Below are 14,011 nucleotides of genomic sequence, written 5' to 3'. Positions count from 1 at the left end.
TATTTACCCATCAGCAATAATGGAATAATTTTTTTAAAGATTTTATTTATTTATTCATGAGAGACACAGAGAGAGAGGCAGAGACTCCATGCAGGGAGCCCAATGTGGGACTCGATCCCAAGACTCCAGGATCACAATCTGGGCCAAAGGCAGGCGCTAAACCACTGAGCCACCCAGGGAATCCCAGAAGTAATTTTTTTTGTACTAGCTACAATGCATTTATACTCCCCTACACCCAGATTAAACTTTTTTAAAAAAGATTTATTTATTTATTTATTTATTAGAGAGCACATGCACAAGGGGGAAGGTGCGGAGATAAACAGACTCCATGCTGACTGGGGAGCCCAATCCAGGGCTCATTCCAGTAACCCTGAGATCATGACCTGAGCTGAAATCAAGAGTACAATACTTAACCAGCTGAGATACCCAGGTGCCCCACAAATTCATTACCTCTTGACATAAGGCACAAATTTATAAAGTTGCTATATGGGGCAAAATATAATCTTAAACTCTTAGTCACCTATGTTCTTTATTTATTTCTAAGCACTTGTTGTGTTCTCAGTATAGAAATAACATGAAATATCATCTTTACCACCATGATATTATGATTATATTGTGGAAAAGGGATACATGAAACAGTTGTGTATTATTCTACCTTAAATGTTTAAGTGGCTTAAAAAAATACATCCCTGTAAAATTTCAGGAATAGCTAAGATTAAGCTATAATAATTAGAGAAAGCATCTTGGAAGAGGTGAAATACGAGAGTGTCTGTAAAGGGTATATAGGACTTAGGTGGGCAGAAAGTGACTATACGTATTCAAGATCATGAGAAATAGTATGAGCAAAGGCAAGAAAGCAGAAATAAGAATAGTGTGCAGAGGAATTTGGTAAGGAAATTGACTCAACAGAAATGAAGACATTGTGTTGCAAGTAATAGATGAGATTAACTATATGGAATGAGGTGGAATTGAAGATGGACTTAAAGTTGTTAAAGCAGTCTTGTAAGCATTGAAAGATTTTTAGCAATGATAGTAATTTTTATAATGATTTTAACATTTTCTAACATTGTATTATGAAATCTTTAACCTAAAGCAAATTCGGGAGGATTTTACAGTAGACCGCCTATATCGACTGTTAACATTTTGCTCTATTTATTTTATTACATATATATTCTTTTATTATTCTTCTGCTGGTCCATTAATTGTCTAATTTTAGGGATGTATTTCAAAGTGCACTTCTCCTTAAATACTTCAATTTGGATATCATTAACAGCACAGTATTTATTCTTTTGTCTTAAAATATGTACATAGTAAAACACTGTGTGCTTTGAATTTTAACAAATGCACACATCTCTATAATTTAAACTCCTTTCAAGATATAAAATGTTACTATCACCTCAGAAAGTTTCCTCATGCCCATTCTAATCAGTTTTTGTCCTCATTGCCCAAAGCAGTACTCATCTTCCTCCATAGATTAGTTTTACCTGTTTTAGAACTTAATGTAAATGGATTCTTTCATATACCCTTTTGTGTCTGACTTTTTTCACTCATCATGCTTTTTTTTTCTTTTAAGATTTTATTTTTTTATTTATTCATGAGAGACACAGAGAGGCAGAGGAAGAAGTAGGCCTGATGTGGGATTCAATTCCAGGACCCTAGGGATCCCAAGTTGAGTCAAAGGCAGACGCTCAACCACTAAGCCACGTAGGCCTCCCACTCATCATGCTTCTGAGCATGTTTTTGCTTATATCAGTTGTTTGTTCTATTTTATTCCTAAGGTAGCAATATGAATATACCACCTTTTTTTTCCCCACTGAAGGGCATCTGGGTTCTTTTCAGTTTTTTATTACTATGAATAAAGCTGCTATGAGCTTTATTTTACAAGTCTTTTGTGAATGTATATTTTCAAATGCCTTTTTCACATGACTGAGTTTTTTGAGTATTTGTATTTTTGGTTTTAAAATAAACTGCCAAATCTTTTTTCCAAAGTAGTTGTACTATATTACACTTTCACCACCAGTGAATCAGAGTTCCAGTTGTTTCATATCCTCACCAACATGTTGTGATATCAGTCTTTATACTTTAGCTAAACTGGTGGGGGTATAGTGGTATCTCTATGTTGTTGTAATTTGTATTTTTTATTATGACTAATGATGTTAGGAAGTTTTTATAGTCTCTTACTGGCTATTCATACTTATTTTGTGAAGAATTTGTTAAAATCTTCAGCCTATTTTTTGTTGAGTTATTTTTCTTTTTATTATTGAGTTGTTAGGAGTATGTTGAATAGAACTGGATGCCAGCCTTTTGTCAGATAAAAAGTTTTGTAAATATTTTCTCCCAGTCTGTGGCTTGTCTATTTACATTTTCTTAACAATGTCTTTTGATAAATGGAAGTTTTTAATTTTGATGGAATCTGATTATGAGGGTTTTTTTTTCTTTTACATAACAGTAATTTTTAAATTCCATTAGATGCTGTAGAAACTAGGAAGGAGAGAAAATGGCCCCAGAGTTATTTAAACTGGCCTAAGTGTAAACTAGAAGTTAACAATTTTGTGATATCTTGAAATATTTTCTAAGCCATCAAATGTGCCAGGGACACAGTGATTTAAGGCTGTTTTATTATAGATAGCATGACAGAGATAGGGAATTTAAAGTATTTTAAATTCTTGCAGTATTTAGCCTGGGAGAAAAGCTAATGTCAACTGGGAGTGATGGTGGGGAAGCTAACCTAGAAATAGTCATTTATTAAAATAATGAAAAAAAATTAATGTAATTAATTTACTTTAATGGGATGGATAGTAGAATGTTATCTTTGTACAGATTGATTAAATCTCCACTTGCAAGGTTATAAGTTATCACCTTGAGGGTACTGCAGAACAAAATAGCTCTGTGAGAACTATTTTTGTCTTTTGAAATAAAATAGGAGCATGTGAATAACTGTAGATAACAGAAATTTGATGATAGCACTTGAATTTAGGAACAAATACACTAATCTTTGTTTTCCATTTTATGTGAAAAATATATCAATTTATACATATATTTTAAAGATTTTATTTATTCATGAGAGACACAGAAAGAGAGAGAGAGAGAGAGAGGCAGAGACACAGGCAGAGGGAGAAGCAGGCTCTATGCAGGGAGCCTGACGTGGGACTCGATCCTGGGTCTCTACTATCACGCCCTGAGTTGAAGGCGACACTAAACCACTGAGCCACCCGGGCTGCCCTCAATATAGATCTTTATTTTTGCTTTTGCTTTATCTTTTTTTTTCCTTTTTTTGTTGTTTAAATTCAATTAATTAACATATAATGTATTATTGGTTTCTGAGGTAGAGGTCAGGGACTCATCAGTCTTATATAACACCCAGTGCTCATGACATCACATGCCCTCCTTATTGTCCATCACCCAGTTACCCCATCCCCTTACCCCTCTCCCCTCCAGTGACCCTAAGTTTGTTTCCTATAATTAAGAGTTTCTTATAGTTTGGCTCCCTCTATGATTTTGTCTTTATTTTTTTCCTCTTTTCCCCCATAATCCTCTGTTTTGTTTCTTAAATTCATATGAGTGAAATCATATGATAATTGTCTTTCTCTGATTGACTTATTTCACTTAGCATTATATCCTCTAGTTCCATCTGTGTCATTCCAAATGGCAAGATACCATTTTTTTTGATGGCTGAGTAATATGCCATTTTGTATGTGTGTATGTGTGTATGTGTGTGTCTTCTTTATCCGTTCATCTGTCAATGGACATCTGGGCTCCTTCCATAGTTTGGCTATTGTGGACATTGCTGCTATAAGCATTGAGGTGCAGGTGCTGTTTTGGATTATTACATTTATATTTTTTGGGTAAATGCCCAGGAGTGCAATTGCTGGGCCACAGAGTAGCTCTGTTTTCAACTTTTAAAAAAATCTTTTTCAATTTAAGAATTTAAAAATAGCTTTTGTAGTATACAAAGTATGAATTTTTATATATGTACAAAAAAGTTACTTTTCCTATACATTAGGGAGTAATTAAATAAAGAGACCACAATTTTTATGCTTATAAGTATTTTTAAAATATAATTTTTAAATGGTAAATTAGTCAGGATCTGTTTCACATCATTGAAACACTTAGGTTTTAATTAAATACAGATTGGAGTCTCTGAGTGTTATATTCGCCCTTGTATATAAAGTTGTCACCATAGTATTAGAGAAGTAAAAGAAGTATAACTGAATGCTTAGGTTTCACTGAAATGTGTTTCTTTCCATTTTCTCAGGATCTTAAATGTATTTCGGCACTGGGTTGAACACCACTTTTATGACTTTGAAAGGGATTTGGAGTTGCTTGAAAGACTAGAATCCTTCATTTCAAGTGTAAGAGGTATATTATTTAAAGGTTTGATTGAACCTTATGTTGCAAATGAGTTTATTTTTAAATTTTTGTGACTTTTAAGAAGCTAAACTTTTTTATTTTTAAACAACTATAATAACATTCAGTATAGTTTACAGACTCTAAGGAGCTCATATATGTTATAACCACCTGAAGTCTTAGAACCTTGCCTTTTCAAGTTTTTTAGGAGAATCTTTCTTTAAAAGAAGTCATAAGTCTTCTTTAATAAACTTAATACACTAAAAAAAGTTATTTTAAGATTTTATTTATTTATTCATGACAGAGAGAGAGAGGCAGAAACATAGACAGAGGGAGAAGCAGGCTCCATGCAGGGAGCCCGATGTGGGCCTCAATATCGGGTCTCAATCCCAGCACTCTAGGATCACGCCCTGAGCCAAAGGCAGATGCTCAACCACTGAGCCCCCAGGCATCCCAATAAGTAAAATCTTTAAAAATAATAATATTTACTTCTCATAAAAGTTTTCAGTATATTTTTAGCTACTAAAAAGTAGGAGTTTCCTACCTAAAATTTTAGAGCACAGTAATGAAATGAAACTCTAGACCATGAACCTTTAAACAAATGTATATTGAATCAAGAAAATTTATCTGACAGGATAAAACACTAATTAAGAATATTTTAAAAAAAAAAAAAGAATATTTTAAGCCCAGTGTGGAGCTTACTATTAAAAAAAAAAAAAAAAAAGAATACTTTAAGCCTAGCTTATCTCATCCTACTGTTTTCTTACTTAGGGGGAATTTTGCTTAAAATAGAGAATGTGATCTCTTTGCTTCAACTTTGAGATGTTTAAGATATATTTTTATCATGTTTGCCTTAAAATTGTTTATGGTACTTTTTTTTTTTTACTATTTTTTTTTGCATTATGTTCTTAATGAAGGTGCTAGACTATATATGATTTAAGAAACTTCTAAAATACACACGTATTAGGATAACACAAGTAAATGGTTATGTTAATGTCTAAAGGCCTTTTTTTTTTCTTTTTTCTTTTTTTTTTTTTTAAAGGCCTTTCTTGAATAGGTTATACCTCCGCAATAACTAAATAGTTGGTGAAGAAAAGTTTCTTTTTTTTTTTTTCTTTAAGACTTATTTATTTATAGGGCACCTGGATGGCTCAGTGGTTGAGCATCTGCCTTTGGCTCAGGGTTGGTCCTGGGATCAAGTCCTGCATCCGGCTCCCTGCAGGGAGCCTGCTTCTCCCCCTGCCTATGTCTCTCCCTCTCTCTCTCTCTCTCTGTGTCTCTCATGAATAAATAAATAAGTAATCTTAAAATGGAAAAAAAAAAAAAAAACCTTTTTATTTATTTTAGAGAGAGAGTGAGCAAGTGGAGGGGGGGCAGAGGGAGAAAGAGAATCCTGAAGTGGACTCCTCACTGAGTGCAGAGCCCTGTGGGGCTCAATCTCAGGACCCTAAGATCATGACTTGTGCGGAAATCAAGAGTTGGCTGCTTAACCAACTGAGCTGCTCAGGCACCCTGAGGGATGTTTCTTTTTATAAATGTATTTTAACTAATAAATGAAGAAGGAATGATGGAATTAGAATATCAATATTTTTCAACTCCCTAGTACTATTATAAAGAAGCGACTGGACATTATATGCCTGCTGTTGAATACCTATATTCTTATAGGTGTTCATGTCAAAAAATTGATCCTGAATCAGAATATGTCTGTGTGTGTCTGATTTAGAGAAAAAATAGGAGACCAAGAAGCAATGCAAATGATACCACAGGGACAGAATTGGAAAAATTCAGACTTGAGAAATAACACAAGGCAAATGATTCCATTTTAACAAGTAAATTGCGAGCAAAAATGAGAGAGAAAAGGAGAACCTATAGATTAAAAAAGACTTGAGACATTGACTGCAATTTGTAGATCTTCTTTAGACCCTATTTCAAACAGACCAACTGTTAGAAAACATTTATGAAGGAGTCAGGGAAATCTAAGCACTAATTATATATTTGATGATATTAAGAAGTTATTGTCATTTATATGTATGATAATGTTATTGCCATTTTAAAAAGTCTTTAAATTAAAAAAAAAGTCTTTAATTTTTAGATACATGCTTAAATATGAATGAAATAATAGGACATTTGTTTCAAGTTTAACTATTTATTTTAAGTATTCTATGTACCCAACATGAGGCTTAAATTCACAACTCCAAGATCAAGAGTTGAATGCTCTTCCAACTGAGCCAAATTTATATTTCTTTCAAAATAATTTAGAGAGTAGAAGGAGAACATGAGTGGGGTTAGGTGAAACAAAAATTGGTCATGAGTTGATAATTGTTAAATATTAATACAAAGTTTTGCCATTATGTCTGTCAACTAAAAGGTATTTTTGTTTGTGTTCTTATCTAGGAAAAGCTATGAAGAAATGGGTAGAGTCAATTGCTAAGATCATCAAGAGGAAGAAACAAGCTCAGGCAAATGGAATAAGCCATAATATTACCTTTGAAAGTCCACCTCCACCAATTGAATGGCATATCAGCAGACCAGGACAGTTTGAAACATTTGATCTCATGACACTGCATCCAATAGAAATTGCACGTCAGCTGACACTTTTGGAATCTGATCTCTACAGGTAGACCGTTAATGTTCATTTGCTGCTCTATTTTCAAGAATCTTGAATATACCTTTGTTAAGTGATATATGTATTATGGAAGAAGAGTAACATGTAAAACATTGACATTGGTTTATAAACTAAATTTCTGGTGAAACCATAGAATCACCTAAGAAAACTTATTTTAAAAACTGTTAGCAAAACTGTATTTGAATCTACTGATTAAAAACTTTTTTTTAATTAATAGCCAAAGTCTATAGGATATTGATGGGTATGCCACTGGTAGATTTTTTAAATTAGGTATCCTAGCTCACTATATACAGTAATTTAATCTATTCTTCTCAATTTTTTATTGAGTAATTCAGGTATTTTTTTTAATGTAGAAAATTATATAATGAGGGCCCATGAACAGCAAAAGCCTTACAAATACAATTGAAATCCTGACTAATTCTTCCCAATTTTATTCTACTTTCTTCCAATAACCACTACACTGTATTTGGTGTTTATTATTCCTATGTTTGTCTTTATACACATACATACATTGGTAAATAATATATAACACTGTTTTGGAGATTTTAAAACAGTTGATATTTATGTATCAGTCAGCAACATGTTTTGCACTAAAATTGTTTCTGGCATTTGATCAAGTTGATGAATATAAGTATGGTTTGCTTATTTTAATTACTGTGTGGTATTCTATTATATAAATGCTCCAGGGATCCCTGGGTGGCGCAGTGGTTTGGTGCCTGCCTTTGGCCCAGGGCGCGATCCTGGAGACCCGGGATCGAATCCCACGTCGGGCTCCCGGTCATGGAGCCTGCTTCTCCCTCTGCCTGTGTCTCTGCCCCTCTCTTTCTCTCTCTCTGTGTGTGTGACTATCATAAATAAATAAAAAATTAAAAAAAAATTAAAAAAAAAATAAAATAAATGCTCCATATTCTATCCAATCTCGTGATGATGAGCTTCTAGGTTGTGATTTTTTTCACTGTTGGAAATAATGACTGCTTAACTGAATATACTTAGAAATGTTTTCTTGTAACCTGGTGTCTCCAGAGTATGTGTCTAGATAGAAGGGTGGGGTGATCTAATATGTATATCTACAGTATTATGAGATATTGCTACATTGCCTTACAGAATGGCTGTATCAGTCTTTACTTGTACATCAGTGTTGGATGTCCATCTTTACCCATTTGGTACTATTAGACTTTCATTAGTCTGACAGGAATAAAATGGGATTTTATTGTGGTTTAATGTTCTCTTCCCTGAATAAGAGAGAAACTATTATTTCATGTTTATGTGACTATTTGAGTCAAGTCCTCTGTGATTTAAACCTGTTCATGTGTTTGTCCATTTATCTTTTGGGCTATCTTTGTCTTACTCAGTGTTAAGAGATCTTTAAATAATTTTCATGCTAATCCTTTGTAGGTTAAGTTGCATGATTTTTTTTTTATTCCACAGGAAAGTCCAACCTTCTGAACTTGTAGGGAGTGTATGGACCAAAGAAGATAAAGAAATAAATTCTCCAAATTTATTAAAAATGATTCGCCATACCACGAATCTCACCCTTTGGTTTGAAAAGTAAGTGTTTACTTATTGTGTCTTACTACTTCTTAATAATCATAATTCTCAGTCATCTATAAGCTTAAATTCTGGCTAAAAATATGTTTCTTTTTTATGTGAGGTGAGGAAATTGCTTTTTAAGCCATGAAATTTTTTTTTCTTTGGTTAGGTGCATTGTGGAAGCAGAAAATTTTGAAGAACGGGTGGCAATACTAAGCAGAATTATAGAAATTCTGCAAGTTTTTCAAGATTTGAATAATTTCAATGGTGTATTGGAGATAGTCAGTGCAGTAAATTCAGTATCAGTGTACAGACTAGACCATACTTTTGAGGTAAGTTTTAGGCTTAAATATTTCATCTTTTTTGGGGGAGATACAATTGATGGTAAAAGAAATTGCTTCTACCAGTAATCTTTTGACTAAATCCTTTACAAATCATCTTATTCCCTTAAATACCTTAGTATACGCTAGTGTGCCTAGAATTCATCAAAGAATATGGGGCTTGTGACTCTGTTTAGTATGTTTACCTAAATGTTATAAAGTTCCAAATGGATTTTTCCAATGGCACACTGATTATTTCAGATAAATGACAAACATTTTAGATATAAATATAGAACTTAATCACCTTTTAGTGTAAAGTCAAAGAGTAAATGGAGAGAAATCTTTCTAAAATTAAAAAAGTTTTTTAAATTACAAAATAGTATATGTTTAGCATTTGTTATAGAAAATTTAGAAGATACAGAACATATATGTTAAGGTCAAAATACACATACTCCTGGGCCCAGAAATAAAAGTGCCAGACTGTAAAGTTAATGTACAAAGATGTAGTTTCTACAGTTTTAATTGTAGTAGTAGAAAACAAGAAACAACCTGTATGTCCTTGAATAGGATGACTGAATATGTTGTTCTACATCTATAGTGTAGAATATTGTTCAGCTAAAAAAAAACGAATAGCATCTGTGTGTATTGTTTAAAATAATATTTGTGATATTTTAGGGAGAAAGCCATAAAAAGCCTTTAGAATAATGAATATAATATGATTTTGTTTTTATATAACATAAAAACAGAAAAAACCCTAAGCATGCTAGTGGAATTGCATGAGCATTGAGAAGAGTATGGAAAGATACTCTTTTCTTAACATTAGTTCTTTTGATGGATTATGATCAGAAGAGAGTGGAGGGCAAACTGTTTTTATATATGTATTTTTCTATTTGGGTGTTTGCATTTTATTGATTTGTATGAACTTTTTATATATGAAGAATATTAATAGTGGAATATTGCCAAACACTAATCTATTTAACAGATTAATAATTTTAATTCTGATTTTGAAAATTCTAAAGTAGTGTATTTATTTTGAGAGGTTATTTATTCATGAGAGACACAGAGAGAGAGAGAGGCAGAGACATAGGCAGAGGGAGAAGCAGGCTCCTCACAGGGAGCTCAATGTGGGACTCAATCCTGGACACCAGGATCACGCCCTGAGCCAAAGGCAGATGCTCAACCACTGAGCCACCCAGGCATCTCTATTTTGAGAGGTTAAGTTTTAGTTTCATAAAATATTGGGTACAGAACAATATTTATAAAATATATATAAGGCAGAAAGGATAAAAATACAAAGAACTGGATATACCTGGTATCCAGTTTAAGAACTCCTCCCAATTCCATCTCCATCCTCACTCCTTCAGTTACCTTTCTGAATTTTGTTATTTTTTTCTATAGTTTTACTTATTTATATCTCTAAACAATGTACTCTTTCATTTTGCATGTTTCTTAATTATATATGAATATAATTCTTCAAAGACTTTTTTCACTCAACATTATTATCTTCCTAAAATTCATCCAGGTTGTTTCTTACTGCTATAGTTCATTCTTTTTTATAGCTGTATCATATTATAGGAATAAATTTACTAAAATTTTATTTTATTTGTTTGTTTGTTAATGGCCATTTGGATTATTTCCAGTATGGGGCTATTATCAGTAATAGTACCACAAACATTTCTAGGTGTATCCTATTGCACAAAATTCTCTAAGTTATTTACCTAGAAGTAGAATTACTGCGTAATAGGTTATGGCTAGATAATGCCAGATTGTTTCCTCAAATAATTTTACCAGTTTATACTCCCACCAGAAATGTATGACTTCTAGTTATTTTACATTCTCACCAGGACTTGATCTTGTCAGTTCTTTTCGTTTTCCAATCTTGTGGTTTTGATACATAAACCCCTGATTTTCACTGAGTTTGAACCTCTTTTTAAATGTTTATTGGCTCTTTGTATTTCTTCTTATGGAAATTTTTTGACTTTTTGATTGTTGAGTTTTTCTTTTGAATCTGTATGAGTTCTCCTACGTACTGGATTTCAATCCTTTTTCAGTTATGTGTGTTGTAAATACCTCTTCCCAGATTGAAACTTCCCTTTTCACCTTTTTTTCTGTCTTTTGATGAACCAAGAGTTCTTAAAGTAGTCAAATTTATTTATCTTGTATATTGTGCTTTTTGGTGCCTTGTTTAACCAGTTTTCCTCTATTATCTTAATGTTTTGTCTTTCACATTCAGTCTTCAACTGAAATAAGTTTTGAGCATGGGGTGAGGTTGGAGTCTAATTTCATATTTTGTTCCATATGGTTAGCCAGTTGCTTCCATATATTTATTGAAAGTTTGATAGAAATTGCTTTGGTTTTATAAATTGTATTGGTTCAGCTGGTGAACAACTGACAATTTTACAGTGAGTCTTCCAAACCATGAACATGTATATCTTTCCATTTGTTTATTCATTTAATAGAGTGTTACGGTTTTCTTGATGATCTTCTACCTCTTTGGTTAGATTTATATTAGAATATTTTTTAAGATCTTGTTTTATCTTTATTGATGATGATACCTAGAAATACAGTTGATTTTTTGCCTGTTGGTCGGTTTATATCCAGCAACAGTGCTAAATTCTTTCATTAGCACTCCATATGTAGATTTTTTTTTTCACAGACTATTATATCCTCTGTGAATACTGACAATTTTTCTTTCATTTTCTTTATTTTTCTCATTCATGCCGTGTTAGGACTGATGTAGAATACTGAATAGAAGTTAGGATGTAATCACTTTTGCTTTTTCCTTAAGTTAAAGGAAATACAGTGGACAGTTTTCCATTAAGTGTAATGCTTGCTGTGGATTTGTGTGTGCCTGTGTGTGTGTGTGTGTGTGTGTGTGTGTATCTGTATGTACTTACCAAGTTAAAAATAATTAATTTGTAACAAAAAAATGTAACAATGAAATATAAAAGAAATATCTTTGCTTACTTGGTTTACTAAACTTTTGTTCAATTTTCTCTCCCTCCCCCAGCCATCTCCTCCTCACCAAAACCTTACACTTATCCCCAAAAGGCCTCTCAGTAGAAAAATATTTGAATGCTTCAGGATTCTATCCTCTCCTATAAACTGTAATTTGAAATGCTGGCTAATCAGATTTATAACTAATAAGGTCCTAAGGAAGAATTTTTTATTGCTTAATCTTCTAATTTATATTAGAAAAAACTAAGTTTTTAGTTTTATATTTATAGATATGAGAAATTATTTCAGGCAGGTGCTGGAAGAAATACTTCTCATCTTTAATTTTAAAAATTGTTTTTTGGGGGATCCCTGGGTGGCGCAGTGGTTTGGCGCCTGCCTTTGGCCCAGGGCGTGATCCTGGAGACCCGGGATCGAATCCCACGTCGGGCTCCCGGTGCATGGAGCCTGCTTCTCCCTCTGCCTGTGTCTCTGCCTCTCTCTCTCTCTCTCTGTGTGTGACTATCATAAATAAATAAAAATTAAAAAAAAAAAAAGTTTAAAAATAAAAATTGTTTTTTGGATACGTGCAAAATTTTATAAAATTCCAAGCTTTGTGTTCATAAAATATGATTGAATTGTAAAAAACAAATTACACTCAATTTATATATTTTAAAGGCATTGCAGGAAAGAAAAAGGAGAATTTTGGATGAAGCTGTGGAATTAAGTCAAGATCACTTTAAAAAATACCTAGTAAAACTTAAGTCAATCAATCCACCTTGTGTGCCTTTTTTTGGTAAGTTACTGAATATGGATTTATATTTATATTTTGAGATAGTTTGTTGTAGCCAAAAGAGACCAGCCTTTAAAAGCAAATTGTCGTGATTTTTATATCTGAACATATCTACTTTTATTAGCTGTTTATATTGATAAATAAAACTTTAAGGTCTCTATTTCCTTATCTTTAAAATAGAGGTTATGATAATTAAAGTGTTGTTGTAAGGAGCTCTGTGAGGTCTTTCTAGAAGAGTACTAATCCCATTCATGAGGGCTCTACTCTCAGGATTCAAGCACCTCCCAAAGGTCCCATCTCTAATACCACATTGGGCATTAGGATTTCAACATAGGAATTTTGAACGTTCAAACATGCATGCCTGTGTATACACACACACACATACATGCACGCACACAAAGAGCAGCACTGGCTGTGTTAATAAAAAATGTCTCCAGACGATCACAAATAGTCCTTAGGGGACAAAATTGCCCCCAGTTGAGCCATTGATTTAAATGAATCCATAATTATGTATGAGAAAGGAGCTAAAAACTTTCTTACTGTCCCAGAGTGAGGAATAATTCTTTTTCTATCTAAATGGTGGGCTTTGGAAAAACAGAATTAGTTTATAGATCTATAATCTTATCACCAGAATTGGTTTAAAATTAATTTATTGATCATTATTTAAGTTCATTGGCATTAAATATTTATAATCAAATATTAAAATGGTTAGAACAGATTTAACACCGATTTTGTGAATGAATCCTTCCTGTTATATTAAGCTGTTAGTCTAAGGAATAAATTAAGCCTTTCCTAAACCCTAATTTTCTTTTTATTTTAAATTCTTTACATGTTAAAAAATTCCTAATGTAAAATTAATTAATAAGCCTATCAGAGTCTTACCAACATTATAGGGGTAGAATTGCTGGATTATAGGATGTCTTTCAACTTTAGTAGATCAATTGTTTTTTCAAATGATTGATTAAGTAACAAATTTTATAACTTTTCTTCAAATACTCTTTTTTACTAGGAATATATTTAACAAATATTCTGAAAACTGAAGAAGGGAATAATGATTTTTTAAAAAAGAAAGGGAAAGATTTAATCAATTTCAGTAAGAGGAGGAAAGTAGCTGAAATTACTGGAGAAATTCAGCAGTATCAGAATCAACCTTACTGTTTACGGATAGAACCAGAAATGAGGGTAAATATTTTCTTTGCTTATCTTAAAATCCTCTGCAATCTGTAAGAAATATCATAACCACACATTATGCTACTTATTTTACTATAAAAATAATATAGTAAGTTAATAATTAATCATTAGATAGAAGTGGTAAATATTAGGTATTCTGTGCTAATAATCTACAGTTATGAATATTTCTAGGTGCTGGGGTACCTGGCTGGCTCATTCAGTAGAGCAGATAACTCTTGATCTCAGGGTTGTAAGTTTGAGCCCCATGTTGGGTGTAGAGATTACTTAAAA

At 32.6% G+C, this 14,011-nt stretch overlaps 1 protein-coding gene and 1 long non-coding RNA gene across 5 annotated transcripts in view; one reads left to right on the top strand and one right to left on the bottom strand.

Annotated features, from left to right (window-relative positions):
• SOS2 (SOS Ras/Rho guanine nucleotide exchange factor 2) overlaps positions 1–14,011 on the top strand; it is an 80,717-nt gene that overhangs the window by 50,863 nt on the left and 15,843 nt on the right. For all 3 annotated transcript variants that reach the window (XM_077909226.1, XM_077909225.1, XM_077909228.1), the window contains 6 exons: positions 4,256–4,359; positions 6,742–6,964; positions 8,402–8,521; positions 8,673–8,835; positions 12,436–12,553; positions 13,560–13,732. In XM_077909226.1, coding sequence (XP_077765352.1) covers positions 4,256–4,359; positions 6,742–6,964; positions 8,402–8,521; positions 8,673–8,835; positions 12,436–12,553; positions 13,560–13,732 — 901 coding nt within the window. The remainder of the gene's footprint in view (positions 1–4,255; positions 4,360–6,741; positions 6,965–8,401; positions 8,522–8,672; positions 8,836–12,435; positions 12,554–13,559; positions 13,733–14,011) is intronic.
• The window catches only part of LOC144320556 (uncharacterized), a 56,369-nt gene that overhangs the window by 36,231 nt on the left and 6,127 nt on the right, over positions 1–14,011 (bottom strand). The window lies entirely within an intron of this gene.

The sequence above is a fragment of the Canis aureus genome, chromosome 9, assembly GCF_053574225.1.
Source record: "Canis aureus isolate CA01 chromosome 9, VMU_Caureus_v.1.0, whole genome shotgun sequence".
Classification (NCBI taxonomy): Eukaryota; Metazoa; Chordata; class Mammalia; order Carnivora; family Canidae; genus Canis; species Canis aureus.
The sequence above is the reverse complement of the archived record's forward strand: the minus strand, read 5'-3'. Positions and strand labels throughout refer to the sequence as shown.